At 41.6% G+C, this 16,093-nt stretch overlaps 1 protein-coding gene across 2 annotated transcripts; it reads right to left on the bottom strand.

Annotated features, from left to right (window-relative positions):
* Positions 1-69: 69 nt before the first annotated feature.
* On the bottom strand, positions 70-12,747 carry LOC111645186 (endoribonuclease ZC3H12A). Of its 2 annotated transcripts, none has more exons than XM_023394277.2 (6): positions 12,475-12,747; positions 10,140-10,555; positions 5,412-5,551; positions 3,735-3,969; positions 3,498-3,604; positions 70-1,381 (listed from the first exon to the last, which is right to left on the bottom strand). In XM_023394277.2, the coding sequence occupies exons 1-6, from the start codon at positions 12,487-12,489 to the stop codon at positions 465-467; spliced, it is 1,830 nt and encodes a 609-aa protein (XP_023250045.1). In that variant the 5' UTR covers positions 12,490-12,747; the 3' UTR covers positions 70-464. The 2 variants fall into 2 exon arrangements, with proteins under 2 accessions (XP_023250045.1, XP_023250046.1); XM_023394278.2 differs by having other exon boundaries at positions 12,486-12,747.
* Positions 12,748-16,093: the final 3,346 nt, after the last annotated feature.

Raw genomic sequence — 16,093 nt, 5'->3', positions numbered from 1 at the left:
TCTCAGTGTCACCGTTATTTCCCTCCATGAAGTCGACTTTGTGCGTTAATCACAGACAAACTCCCAGAGTGACGTCAGTGCTTTTATTTCACAGGCACAGAAATAAAAAAAAAATAAGGAAACACTGCATCAAAAATAGGTCAATGACTTTCTTTACAGAAGTAAAGAGGATATCATTCCTCATTTTGAGGCAACATGAGACAAACAACACATGCTGCTTTAAGACATTCATCAGAGCTACAATAAGTAGCTTGTACGGAGGTAGTGCATTGCACTTTTACACTGGGATAAAGAGAGAGCATTCAGTCTGCTACATTTTCATGACTCCATCCGATCGAGTCGCCTTTTAATGCTTGGAGGAAAGATAGGTTTGGGACGGAGTTTGAGTTAGTAGAATTCATAAGAATATAAATCCAGTCACTTTAAGAACAGGAGATGTTTTGTGATCCGCTGTGAGCTCGGCATCAGAAGGACATGTGGCTGGTCCTGTGGTCCTGGATGAGAGACATCAGTTGGGACATGTCTGACACGTCTGGGTAAACTTTCATCACCTGCTCCACCGTGCTCTGGGGGAACAGGGTGCTCAGCTGGCTCCTCAGGGCCTTCCGCTGCTCGCTGGGGGGGCTCTCGGCCCGGCCGTTCAGGCTGGTGTCCGGGTGGCCGCCCTGCACCCACGGGTCCCTGGGTAAGCTGTAGGTCTGTCTGTTGGAGACCTGTCTGAAGTACTGCTTCTTGGAACTGTGGCTGGGATACTCGCTGTTGTGTGGAGGCAGAGCCGGGCAGGAGGCCCACGCTGAGTGGTGGGGGGGGGGCGATATCCTGGTCTGCTGGTGGCCACACCTGCACTGGCAGTTTTGATGGGGGTAGTAACCTCCTCTGCTCAGACAGGGACGACTCTGCGTGCCGCCGCTGAACGACCCTGAGAGGGAGTAGTCGTCGTGGCTCAGGCTGTAGCTGGCCACCCCGCTGCTGTAGCTGTGGGGAGGGGGCTCCATGCTGTAGGACGAGTCTTGGATGTAGAGCCTGGACATGGAGCTCTCCATGGAGCTGAAGGCTTCGTCCACGTCCGGGCTGGGACAGTGGTGCAGGTTGGTGTTGGGCTGGCTCCTCGGGCTGCAGGAGTCTCTCTGGTACAGGAACTGCTCGCTGGGTGATGCCCTGTGTGACTGGTCCTCGATGCTCAGAGGGGGAGGGGTGGACGAGGTGTACCTGAGCTCCGGCTGGTACAGAGGGTGCGGTGTGTCCTGCAGGCTGGGCGTGGGCGAGAAGTTCTTGGCTCTGTCTCTGAGCGCCCTCAGCTCGTCTGCCACAGACAGCTGGGATTGGTTGGCCCGTTCTGGGTGGTAGAACTTGCACTTCACTCCATAGGTGCACTTCTTTCCTGAAATATATAAATAAGAGGTTATTTACAGGCCTTTGAAACACCCATCCATACATCCATTATCTTCCTCCTGGGGGATCCTGAGGAGTTCCCAGGCCAGATGGGATATCTAATCCCTCCAGTGAGTTCTGGGTCCACCCCGCCGTCTCCTCCTAGTCAGACATGACCGGAAAAACCCCCAAAGGGAGGCGCCCAGGACGCATCAGCCCGAAACACCACAGCCGGCTCCTTTCGACGTGAAGGAGCAGCGGCTTTTGAAACATGTGCGCCACATTTGTGTAACCTGCAGCTTCTCACACCTGCACTGCTGTCAACACACTCTGCTTTACAAACACATCAGCTGTGACCGCTGGGTACACAAGGAAACTTGTTAACTTATTTTTAGTGATCCTGCTCCCTGGTTCCCACGGTGTCTGTGTTTCTCAGCCCCACTCACAGGCTTCAGTGAGGAGACATTCATAAAAAACCATCTAAAACAGATCATGCTGGATTGAAATCACAGTTTCAGTTCAGGCAGATTTCACTTGACACAGAAGTGAAGCGAGGACAGAGATTTCCTCACAGCTTCTGCTTCTCACGTCTTTTTAAACTCTTGAAACTCCACCCTGGTGAGATGTTCGGGGACTTTATACTTCCTCTATGTGTTGAGAATGTTTCAATCTTGTGAAATGTTTTATTTCTAAAAACCAGTTGGATAATCTTAGAAAATACACTGCGGTCAATTTGTTTCCTGCGCCTCTCAGAGCGGTTAGCCACGCTGCGTTTGGAGCGGAGAGAACCACTGACGTTCAGACAGCCAGAGTTTCATATGTCACCAACCTAAGGAACCAATCCTGTCAATGTGTGGGGATGCAGGGGGCTGGGGCTAAATACACCTGAAACCTTGTCAGTACAGAGAGAGAGAGTTAGCATTAGCACTGCTAACACTGTGTCAGCCACTGCCAGTTACAAGCTAACAAACAACATGCTAACTACACTAACAGTTCTGAAAAGAGGCTAACTATGCTAACTTTTCTGGGAGATGCTAACTGCGCTAACCATTCTGACCCGTCTGCTAGTCTCTGGTTCTGGTCTCAACAGACTCCTCTGAGTCTGGGTCTGACTGAGGCTCAAACATGTGGCTGAGTCTCTCTGATGTTTCCTCCTCTAACCATTATGATACTCTCTGCTCTTTCACCTGTACACCTGGAGCAATCAGGTGGTGGGCGGGGCACATGGCCTGATCCAGGTTTCTCAATCAGGAAGTATGAGATGATCTTCAGACTCAGATTCATGTGGGAGTTTAAAACAGGTCTGGAGGAACTCTAATGATAAAAGCTTAAAGTGCAAAGAAACGAATAAGCATATGTGTGGTTTGCATCATATTTGCTGAGGTGTGCACATGTTTCCATTCCCATAGTTGAAACATCCCTAATCAACTATTTGAAGACAGTCACTTATCATTCTGCTGAGTCATCAGTGTTGTTTGCTCATTGAAACCAGTTCTACACCTGCCGGCCTGCACCACCCTGTCTGTACGTAGCTATGGACACAATAACGCAGTAACACCTCGAGGGATTTTCTTCAAATTTGGCATAAATATTCACTAGGGCTCATGGATGAGCCGATTAGATTTTGGTAGACAAAGGTCAAAGTTCAAGATCACGTTGATCTCACGTTTTTGTGAATGATATATCAGGAACGCCCAGACACGTTTTAGGCTTTACCTCAACAATTCATTCACTAATTATCTCACTATTTAACTGAAACGTTTCTAAGGATAAAATGAAGTGATGACATTTTATATCCAAAAGGTCAAAGGTCAACTTCACTGTGACATCAGTAACAAACACTTCTGGTCATTATTCAACACTGTAACTCAGGAGGGAGAGACTGTGACCATGTTTCCTGTAACTCGGTTGGTTGGCAACAGGAAACAACCGCGAGGAGGTGATTCTAGTTTGATGTTCTGGGAAGCAGTTTGTAACATTTGTTTTTACTGGTTTTGTCACACCCTCTGTATTTCTGAAGATGGCTCTTATTATCCAGGTTCTTACTGTTCCCATAGGAGAGAACAAGGAAGTGTAACGTGAGCAGAGCTCTCTGTTGTTTTGCTGAAAGTGAAATGTGAACCAACCGTAGGGACAGTGCTGCAGCTTGTTGTCTGGGGTCCACGGCTTCTTCCTCAGAAAATCATCAATGGTGGGACCGTTTCTGCCCAGAGGATCGTCCGGAGGCATGAACCTGCACCAGCGCAGAGACACAGTTAGGATCCAGTGACATCAGTGCAATGCATGATGTGATGCCCCCACCACCCTTTTTTCATTTCACGTTGCCTGTGCACCCCGACCCCTTAGACCGCCACCAGTCTTACTTGTCGTTGGCGAAGCTGTACATGAGCAGCCTGTCTTCGATGAACTTCTTCCACTGCGGATTCTCCGTCTGGAGGTCGCGGTAGTTGTCGTTGGACACGATGATGCCGTCCGAGTCGCAGGCCAGCTTGACGATGTAACGGTCATCGTAGCACACCACCCTCTTACCGTTCACGCAGCGGGACGGCGTGTACACCAGGATCTTCCTCCTCTCCAGCTGATGGAGAATGTGCTGATCTAGGAGACACACGAGAACACATCTGTTTATCGTTGTTTATTTCCAACCCCGGATGTTTCTGTACGACTAAACTGCAACAGCAAATATGTTGTTTAGGAGTGTGTGGAGAGTGTGTGATTTACGTAGTTGACAAGTCACAAATACGTTGATGCTTGTGCTGCCCACAGCCTTATTAAACTGTTATTTTGAACCCTGAGGTTAATGCTGAATTCATATGATGAATGAAAATGTCCTTGATGATAAACTGGCATTTATGGAGGCAGGTGAGCTGCACGTTATCAGCTTTATCTTTATCTTAGAGTTTTACAGCATGATCATAAAAGAAGCGGAGCTGTACTCATACTGCTTTTAGGACAGAAGCTATTTTTATCTGACATGATCCAACACGAAGAACAAACTGGATTTCAGTTGGTTGAGACGTTTCCATGGGCTGTTTGATACTTGTTTTAAGTGGAGCTAAGTTGAAGAGAATTGGCTGCTGTCACTCCGAGCTGGCTACAGCTGCCAAACAGGATGAGGACGACAGCCGGGCAGAGGGATGGGAACTTTAACATGCCAGGACAGTTATAAACACCACGTTATTTTATCATTTCCTTGTTGCCCGTTTTGCTGATGAGAAATCCTAGTTTAGATATTTCCAGTAAATGTAGGCGCTGTTTCAACACGTTGTATGACAGACACTCAGTGTTGTGGCTTTTACTTTTTCCTTGGTTTATTCAAATGAATCTGCTGTTTTTCTCAGTGTTAAAATGTTTCATTTCCTGCAGAACTTTTTCCCCAGGAAGTGCACCTGCTTTTAAAGGTGATACAGATTCTGTGGGAGCTTCACACAGGAGACTGAATCAATAGCGTTGACCTGAACTTCCTGATACAGAGCAGTGAAACTGAAATTTTCCTACATTAAAAACACGAAGAATTTAGCAGCCATTAAGTGGAAAGGAGAGTAAATATATAACAGGAAACTAATGTTGCTGTCCGTCGGCTGGATGTATGAAATAGTCTAGACGTGTTATGACTCGTTCACCTGTACACAGATGAAACAGATGAAAACCTGAAGCTGCGCAACAAGCTTTAATTATGAAGCTGGAATCTAACATGAATGAATGAAGTCATGGATTTTCATTGACTCATAAGTTTTATCCATTAGTGTGTGCGTCTAGAAAAGTTAAAGCGCTTGTTTATTCTGATTGGCTGTGGCTGAAATACAATAGGAGAGTTATTGTGTTTGTTGTTTGGCACAACTTCCTTCCTTGTCCATCAACCACCTGCAGCCATGTTAAAATACAATGTGACTCGACAGTTGGGTGAGGTCAGCCTGAAGGGAAGAAAAATGTGCAAACCACACACCGCAACAACAAAAATAACTTCAGTGGTGCCACTTCCCTCTGACTGACCTCACACTGTCAGAACCAGCAGGTGCAGCTCATTCAGGTGAGCTTACCTGTCATGGGTGCGTCCGGTCGCGGCTGTTCCTTCCTCCACAGGGGAACGAACACCGTGATGTCGCGCAGTCCTTTGTCCCAGAACCAGTTCACTGCCAGCTGGAGGCCCTGGCACGAAAACACCTTCTTATCGCCATGGCTACAAAGACACAGAAGCCAGAGTCAACAAAAAAAAAAAAACAACTTCTTCTTTTGTGTTTCTGTTCACATTATGCACACATACACACACACACACACACACACACACACACACACACACACAAACACAAGCACATCTCTGTTTTTCGGGAAGTGGATGGTGTTGCAAGGCCTGTAGCTCAGAGTTGTGTAAAACACAATTGCAAAAGTTCAGAGATGAGTAACTTGGCACATAACTGAGACCGTTCACGTGCACTTTGTCTGGAGAGGTGACTCCGGTTAATCACACCACTGAAAAAAATAACATTTTACTGTAATTTACTGTGCTTTACAAAACAGTGTTGACATTTGCAAATTGCGAAAGTAAGTAAAGTCTCATGTATTTGCCTCCAAATTGTTCTCACACAAAATAAAAATCATTTAGTTTGGCAGCAGGTTCAGGTAACAGACACACAAACACCACACAGGTTTAAGGGTCAGACCAAGCAGCCTTGGGTATTACCCTTTTGATGGAAGACATTAGCCGTTCAAATATTCAAGATGGCCGCCATTTCTGGCAAGGAAATGTCATTTATTGCAATAAGTTCACCCACAATTTTCCCATATGAACGATTCAGGTGTCAAATCATACAGTTTAACAATGTAGAAGGTGAATTTTACTAAACGAATTCATTTCAGCAAAAATATCAGCAAACTCATAAAAGTTTCCTAATAAAATAATGACTTTGTGATGATTCTTGCATTTAAACTTTTTTTTTTTTTTTTTTTTTTTACCAAAGATTTTGATTCATTTTGCAGAGTATATGTCTTAAAAATGGGAACACCATAAAACGCTTCTTTTATATTAAGATATCTGGACGTTTCTCTTTTGGTGATGATGTTTGTGTTTTATGTTGCCTAATATTATTATGATCAAATCCTGCTGAACATTATCCAGTGTTTGATCTCTGAATGTGACAGTGTTAGGTGATAAGTCAGGTCTATTTTATGCAGCTAGTCCTTTGTATTCACTGTGGCTGATTCTGAGGAAAAAAAGAAAACAAAGTAAAAATTTATATCCTGGAAACTGAACATGACAGTCCCACTGCTAGCAAGCTAGTTAGCATACATCAGCTAACATTGACAATGTTTTCATATTGAAGTCCAAGCTTCAAGGTTAAGTGTTTTAAGTAAGTGCCTTTAAAATGTCACAGGGGGCAATTCAATGGACAGGGTTTGTTTACTAACTTACTAGCTCGCTAACTAGCCTAGCGCGATAGCGGGTTATGATAACAAGCTAGCAAGCTAATGTTAGCTAGCCTACTGCTGACTTAAGGCTTGAATAAAATGATGACTGTCAACTTTCACAGAACTTTTGGTTCATTCATAATAAATGGTTTATAATTACATTGTGTTTTATAAATTTTTCACATATTAGAAATTAAAATAAAATTCTGAAGAAATTTACCAATTGTGACCTTGACATCCTCAGAGGCAAAAACATAGGATTAAATTTCAAAATCATTTAAATCTGTCCTGTAGGTAAAACTCTGGACTGGAAACGGTGACCATCTTGAAATTTCAAGTGGCTAATGGGCTTTTTCAAATGAATGACCTAAAAGTTATTGAAAACTATAGGATGAAGTGAGTGTTGAAGCCTGGAATGTCTTGCATTATGATCATTATCAATAATTTGTATCAGAAGTTAAATCTGACCTACTTTCAGTTGTTCAGTGAGTTCAGAACAGCTGTGATCTGAAACCCAAACCTGCTGTAACACTCACGTGACAAGGATTAACTCAAGTGCTACAGAAGATGTAAACTGGATTGTTTTGCTTGCAGGAAGAAGAACACGTGTGTGTGTGTGTATGGGTGTGTCTGCGTGTGTCTGCATGTGCGCATGTGTGTGTGTGTGTGTGTGTCCGTGTGTCTGCGTGTGTCTGCGTGTGTCTGCATGTGCGCATGTGTGTGTGTGTGTGTGCGTGTGTCTGTGTGTGTCTGCGTGTGCGCATGTGTGTGTGTGTGTGTGTGTGTGTGTGTGGGGGGGTTCCCCTTCTTTCAGTAAGCAGGAAGTGGTGAGACACTTTGCGTACAACAGGTATGAGAGACAAGGCTTGGCATGAGATATAGTTTATGGATTCTGAGTAAATGTATCTGTCTGCATGACTTCACTGGGGGGTGATAACGTTGACTTTGAATGGTGTTTCCTGGATAATTTACACTTGCAGTCCCTCCAAAGTTGAATCCATGCATTTAGAGAGTTGCATATTTAGCACTTTTGCAGCTGGCTCATATTTCATTGGTTGAAAGTGTCCCTGTGTTAATCAAAGCCTAAATCGGTTATGGTGCTGCTCTACCAGAAATACATCAAGCCACACCATAATGTAAACAAACCATCCAGTGGAAGTAACTGTCCTGCAGTCATAAAGATATCAAAATTTAAAATACATTAGCAGTAAAATACTTAAAATGTTATATCTGCCTATGAATAAAAGTATTCATCGTGATTGTTCTGTACATGATCCACTTCATATAGTTTAAAGCAGGCAGCTGTACTCACAACACTGATGTATTATTATATATATTATAAAGCTGTATGTTGATCAACATAACATTTTGCATTGCAGTGTGAAACTATCTGTTTATATTGTAACCATGACAACAAAGGCCGTCTGATGTCGAGGAAGTACTAATTTCAACACAAATCACAATCTTTTTCCTAAACCTAACCATGACTCTTATCGCACTAACCATGGCAACGAAGGTTGGTACGCTGTTTGTCGGTACAGTCTGACTGTTTATTACTGTAACCATGACAACCGAGGTCCAGTAGGCCACACCTGCTATTTCAGGAGACACTCTTATGGGTCATATCACAGGGTTGAAGAAAAAAAGAAAAAACACCTGCGTGGTTGTTCAGGTTGGAGGACTCGTGGTTTCTAGCTGACCACCTGATGAACATAAGTCCAAAAATGAATCCTGGGGGAATGTCTGTGGAGACACCTTTAACATTACACACAGCCATTTTACCCATTATTAGGCCTGATATAAAAATATATGGATCAATTCAGCTGTAAGATATCACATCGTTTCATATCTTATGATCTTAAATGTTCTGGATGCAAAGCCTCATTCTGCACAGTAACTAAAATGTAACTGATACATGTGTGGGATGTAACAATCATTGGATGACACCAAAGTCAATGTATTGGTCTCAATATGTTGAGTGCTATCTGAAAACAGTTTAGTGCTAAAGTGTGAGGAAATTACAGAAGTGAGATTGTCTGTGTAATCTTGGTTTGAGCCTGGAAACTACATATTTATATAATAAATCCTGCGGTACACACTGTGGGTGGCGAGGTTAAAAATACATGGGGTTACTGAGCATGGAGGGTCTAGCAGTAGATGATACTGAGCTGCATTATGGGAAATATAGGATTCAAGTGAGGAAATCTGCTGCTTCAAGTCTGACCTTATTTTTGACCTCTTTAAAATCTGTCATGTGGCAGTGCTGCGCTGAAACCACCGGAGTGCTGCTTTAAGAGCCTGAAAACCTAATGAAAAGTTAGAAATCGGATCCGAGGATCAAGCCATAGGTTCACAGAGGTGTGACAGTAAATAGTTTTCAACCCTCTTCCAACAATTCAACAATTATGTCCTTACAGAAATATGCACAATGAAAACATGTCCTTTGTTTTCTCCTTTGATATCATGCCTTCCTCCTACCTACACCAAGGTATTTGTTTGAGCAGATTTTGACTAAGAACTTCCTCGTTACCCAATTCAGGGCAGGTAAAGCTGACAACAATGAGGTCACATGAAGTAGAGGTAAGTCACGCTGCATGAGCGTCAGCAGCTCAGCTCTGATGTCAGAATTGAAATGAACGTGCTGTTTTGTCCTTCAGGCAACGTGAAGCAGACATTAAAAGAAGAATAAAGCCGCACATCACGTTTTCACTTCCCACATCTTTAAAGAGGAAGTGACACAAATGCAGACTGAAAAAATAGTTATAGTGTTATTTCTCTCTGTAAGCCTCAAGTATCAGCTTTTTTTTATTTCCATGATGTTAGATATTTTCAGACAGGTGGAAAGTATCTGAATATGTTTTCTCAAGAGCTGTAGATAAAGACAATTTTAAGATTAGCTCTATTTTATCCTTCTGCATATATTGTACTCATCATTATGTCTGAGAGCTACAGTTACTTTGCAGATTAAGATTTTAAAAAACAAAACATGATAAACTTGGTTATAATGTCATTGTAATATTCCTCTATAACGGACACTGATGTGCTGCTAATGCCTCCCTTTGACAAATGTCTGCCTCTATTTATTTATTTTAATTATTTGTTTATTTTTTAATTAGTGTTTTATTGGGGTATAAGGTGTGTTCTGTAAAATAACATTAAAAAAAAAAAGTTTTAAAAAACATGATCAACTTTTAAACTATGATGCATCAGTATAGATCAAATTATCCAACAATAAATGAAGTAGTTAGAATTAGTTAAAAGAGTTAAAATGCTGCTAACATATTAAAGCATCAGTTATAATTATATAAATGCACCAACAAACACTTTTACTTGTGACACTGACGGATGCAGACTGCACTCACCTCATGGCCACATTGCTTCCATCTATAACCACTGGTCTGAAGCCTGCAGTCGGCTCTCTGTCTGGTCCAGGTCTGGGCTGACTGGGACTGGGGCTGCAGCCTCTGGGCACCAGCTTGGGGCTGTTTGGGACACTTTTGTCCCACTTTTGAGTGTGGCAGGTCTTTATCAGCTCCTCCAGGATGTCATTGGTCTGGGCGTCGTGGCGGAGGCTGTCCAGCACCCTCAGGATGTCACTGTGCGAGTATCCTAACTTGAGAAACCGCTCCACTTTGGCGTGCTGCTGCTGCTGGCGGTCCATTGTGGATGCTGACTGAGAGCAAGTGTGTTCCCTCTCCTCCGTCGTCTCAGGACTGTATGTGTGGGGAATCCTCTCCGCCTCCTTATTCCGGCTCATCGGTATCTCCACAGTGACAGCCTGTATGTTTTGGAATAGTTGACAGGTGTCAGAGAGGGGACTGAGGCAGAGTCAACCTCTGTCGCTGTAAACACCGGAAGCACAGCTGCGGTCTCACAGGGGTTTTCGGACAAATCGTTGCGGTTTAGCGCTCACTGATAGAATCTGCCCTGCTCACCACAACCTCATGACTGCCAACGCAAGCGCAAACAGCGGCTGACGTCACGCTGGTTGAGAAAGCCCCTGTCACACAAACACACCAAAGGAGGAAGCTGAGGGTCTTCACTGATCTCTGGTCTAATTTTACCACCAGTGTCACCGACCAAAACAAACATGAATGAATGGAACTGATGTGAATGTGAGAGTGGGTATTAATGTTGTGAGCCTCTCCCCATTCCACACATGTTTTATTGCACTTTCTGGAAACCCCCTGAACTTCATGGGCCAAAAAAGAGATCACACTGATGCACTTGAGGGTGAAAACTGTTGAATGACTCAAACCAACTTTTTCCACTTTTCCCTCCCACAAGTAAAACTATTCTTAAAGCGCGGCAGCGGTGTAGTTCAGGGAAATCTTTCTAATGTGGATACAAGTACTAAACTTGGCACAAATCCTGCTTGGTTATTCCTCTAAGGTGACCAGATATCTGAAGTGAAAACTGGAGACATTTCCAGTTCAGCAGCAAATATATCATTAAAATATCCGATGTTTTTACCTAAGAAATAAAAAAGGGGGACATTCATGTATTTTGACAATAGTAAGTGATGACAGATAAAATGACAACTCCATACCTTTGAAGCAGTTGGGAAGTTTGTTTGGAGTATGTTTGTTTTTGTTAGTGTACTGCCCAGTTATGAACTCCTAACCAATGAGTGAGCCAGCTAACCTCTTCTCTGCCTAGAGACCAACAAAAAAAGAAAAATCTGATTGGATAAACTATTTGGATGGTTTTAGCTTCACTTTCTGAAGCTGCTATAGATAGCAGCCAGCCCCCTCTGTCAGCCAGAACAAGCTAAACACTAGACATCTGTTTTTAATTACAAACATTAAAATCAGGGACATTTCCTGGGGACAGCTGCTCAGCCTATATTACTCTTTTGATAAAACATGTTAGCCACTTAAAAATTCGAAAAAATCGTCCTGTGGGTAAAATTCTGTGGTAAAAATATGTTTCCTATGCCAGAAATTTTTAAATCTAAATCCCATCAGTGGCTGATGGGATTTTTCAAATGAATGGCCCCAACTTTGGTGCTTATATCCACATTTGAAAGATTACTGCAGTTATCTGCTGCACTATTTGTGCAAAACTTTAACACAAGTGTGTGAAACTACTCTGACAAACTCTACATACAAAACATATCTATCATTCTATCAAGTAGCATTTTTCTTTTACAGCCTTTTTGCGCCTTGATAGACGGACTGATTACCTTCTCCTGCATTTGATATGTCCGCTTGACATTTGAAGAATGAGGAAAAGAAACAAAGATGTGATGTTAATCATGTGAGAGTTTCTTTTTTTAGCCTAACAAACCCGTCAGAAAACATACACTACAGCTAAAATTGTTTTTGACTTACACTGTGCGCAGGGGCTTGGCTTTGCACAGACTTGCTACAACCTGCACCAAACCACATCCTCTGCTGCTGAGTTGACATTCAGTTCATTTACGTCTTTATTCCTCAGTCTTGTCTTTTTTCAGAAAACCAAGACTATGATTATCTCTGCTTGTTTGTCTCACATGTCCAAACCTCCTCCAACAACCTTTGCTCTTTGCAGCGCTGAACACACAGTCAACACACAGTCGACCCTGACACTTACTCGTCTCTCACAGTCTGAAACATGACAAGTCTTAACAAGACAAGAATCTATACAGGCTGCGGCTGAGGATTCACATTTAAACACAAATAGAGCTACACTGTCACATGACTGAAATTATCTTACTTTGTACTCACACATTCAGCGAGCTGTGAACCAGAGTCCTTCTCTCTCTCTCAGTCAGTCAGTCTCTGACAAGCGGTGTGAAGTAGCTCTTATTACTCACAGGAGGAAGTGAGCACTCGCTGCTCAGAAACAAAACTCTCTCTGACAGCAAGGAAGAGAATACCCTGTATATTTATGATCGCTACTTCCTTGTCAGTAGTCAGAGCTGATCTAGGATCTGTGGGACTATTTCCCTTTTCTGAGCGCTCCATGGTTTACTGAAATAAATGCTGACTGACTGTCTCTGACAAAACAGTGAAAAGCACCAGGAAGCCTGCCAAGCTCTACACAGGCTCCAGACTGTTGAAATTTTATTAGTCATTGAGTCATTTCAAATCTGTGTGTGTGTCATATCATTTAATTTGTGTGAAAGTTTAATATTTGGGGAAATATGTTTATTTACTTTCCATTAGAGAGTTAGATGATAAGATTGATAAGATTCTCATATCTGTCTGTTAAATATGAAGCTGCAGCAGCTGGAAACAGCTGGAAACAGCTGGCCTGGCTCTGTCCGACAGTAACAAACCTAAAACCAAAGAAGAGTCCTGCACATAACCTGCCTTTAAACTGACACTTTTCCTTCTTACACCATAAAAACTGTTAGGCTGGATTTTGTCACTGCTAGTCAGCACCTAGCTAGCCTTTATGCTAGCTAAGCTAACAGGCTGCTGGTGTAGCCTTATTTTTTAGATACGAGATACGAGAGTGGTAGGACCTTTTCATCTGTCTGTCAAAAAGCAAAAAGTGCATTTCCCAAAATGTCAAACTATTCCTTTACATCTGCCATAATGGACGATTTGCTACTTTCCACCACGATAAAAATATGCCTGGTGTTTTTTGTCACCTTGTGTTTGTGTGTCATCAACAGTTGACTCCTACTGTAACAGGAACTACCACAGAGAGTGTCTCTGTCTGTCTGTGATGTTATCATTTCGATAGTGTCACAACTTCCAAGTCACTAAAATCTATAGGTGTGGTTGGGTCAAAAGGGGGCGTGGCCTGACAGCGAATGCTGAGTACTCATGTAGTAATGACTACTGAGTGCTCATAGGTCGGAGCATCAACGTGTCGACCAGCCGCTGTGATGGTCTCTAGTTTGATTAGTCTGTTATACAGATGTCGAGGTATAACGATGGTCTTTTTGTTTCACAGGTCACCATGACAACATAACTTTCATTTTAGGCATAAACCCTACGAAATATTTACAGATGAACGTCTATCTAAACTGTTGGAAATCTCCAGCTTCAGAAAACCAACATAAAACAAAACATTAAACGTATGTCACAGTTCATTTCAAATCAATAAACTTTATTTGTTCACAGGGGGCAATTTAAAGTGCACACAGAGTAAACACTAATAAAATACACAACAAAGAACACACAACCAGTGCAAGACAAACTGTACACATTATGAAAAAAATCAATGACAATAAAATGAAGAAACACAAGTGCAAAGAAAAAGGGTTAGGGTAAAACAAAACCTGTAATATTATAATATCATTTAATTAACCTAGCATCTGACATAATATGAAATATCTGTTGATATTGATATTGTTCAGAAAGCCACAGGGTGAGATCCAATTCAAAGTGTGAAACATGATCTCGTTGACACTCAGTCCTGTGTCCTTGGAATGAATGAAAACGACTTTCACTGTCAAACCACATGCATGAGCTCAGGACTGGCACACACATTGTTAAACACATCAGCAGGATGTTTGTCTTTCAGGAAAACTCAGATTTTCCAGGAAAGGCTCATGAGTACAGATTCCTTTTACAATCATCAGGTAAACACACTCGTAATATTAATTGTGTTGACATTATTATTATTTTATTGTGATTTGACAGAGAGTAAGAGTAATTTGACACCACAGCCTGATACAAGGGAACACAGTTTACCTGAAGCGCTTCTCATTCTGAGAAACGCTTTGATCAAAGTGCACAGACTGTGGTGGGAGTGTTTGTGCTCCCACTGAGCCTCTGCAGATCTCCATGCACACACACACACACACACACACACACACACACACACACACACACACACACACACACACACTGACTTTATCTCCTGCCAAACAGCTTTTCTTCAATATCTCAACACCTGTGTGTTTATAAAGACAAAAACAGGAGAGAAACGGCAGCTTGATGGTGAAATGATGACAACGTGAGCACAGGGAAGAACATAAGACCAGGAACAGGAAGTGTTAAGATATTAGTCACAATGAAAAAGCATTTTTATTGTTTGTCCTTTATCTAACCAGGATGTTGGACATGTAAAAAAAAAACTTATGGAAAAAATGGACGTGTGTGTGTGTGTGTGTGTGTGTGTGTGTGTGTGTGTGTGTGTGTGTGTGTGTGTGTGTGTGTGTGTTTGTGTGTGGGAGAGAGGCAGTTTGATGTTATGGGAGGGACAGGACAAGAAGAGGTGAAGAAATTGCTTTTTAAAATTCTATGTAGACGTACACCATGAATGAACAACTGTCAGCTCTACATCTATATTTGAAAGTTAAAACAGAAGTTTCCTAAAAGAAAAAGCTGCTAAATTGCAAACTGAACAATAAAGAACAATAATGAACATTAAGCAAGTGTGTTTTCCCAACATGAATCTGCAATTTTCCACCAGTAAAGACAGTAAAGAGAGGATTTTTTTTTTTCCGAAGTGACATTTTAGTTCCTTAAAACCATATCAGCTTTTTCCTGTTTGCAGTGTGTGAAATGAGGAAGAGCTCTGGTGATAACAGTGATGGATGATGATTTGTTGCTGTAAACAAGCAACCGGACATCTATATCATTTATAGCCATCATAAGTGCAGTTGAAAAAGATTACATCAATGAATGTGATTTTTATCATTGATTATTTACATATCACCATACTTTTTATGTTCATACAGGCAGTGATTGAACTTACTGTATGTCAACGTAATCCGAAATTTTCATATGTGAGGGCATTGTACACTTTATTAGGAACACCTTGATGATACTGGGTACAGCCTCTCAGACAGCCTCAGTTCTTCATGTCAATTAATGTCTTACAATAATCTGACATTACACGCCTTAATAGATTATGACATTTTATACCTTACTATACTATGACATTTTTATGTCTTACTATACTATGACATTTTTTGACGTTTTCATGCCTCACTAGACTATGACATTTTTATGACTTTTTTTTGACATTTTTATGTGTTACTATACTATGACATTTTTATGACTTTTTTTGACATTTTTATGTGTTACTATACTATGACATTTTTTGACGTTTTTATGTGATACTATACTATGACATTTTTATGTCTTACTATACTATGACATTTTTATGACTTTTTTTTGACATTTTTATGTCTTACTATACTAAGACATTTTTATGACTTTTTTTGACATTTTTATGTCTTACTATACTATGACATTTTTTGACATTTTTATGCCTTACTATACTATGACATTTTTTGACATTTTCATGCCTTACTATAATATGACATTTTTATGACATTTTCATGCCTTACTATAATATGACATTTTTATGACTTACTATACTATGACATTTTTATGACATTTTTTGACATTTTTATGTCTTACTATAC

Source organism: Seriola lalandi, unplaced genomic scaffold (genome assembly GCF_002814215.2).
Source record: "Seriola lalandi dorsalis isolate HSWRI2012SDOR001 ecotype SW California unplaced genomic scaffold, Sedor1 jcf7180002054947, whole genome shotgun sequence".
Taxonomy (NCBI): domain Eukaryota; kingdom Metazoa; phylum Chordata; class Actinopteri; order Carangiformes; family Carangidae; genus Seriola; species Seriola lalandi.
Note: the sequence above shows the minus strand (reverse complement) of the source record. Positions and strands in the feature narration are given on the sequence as shown.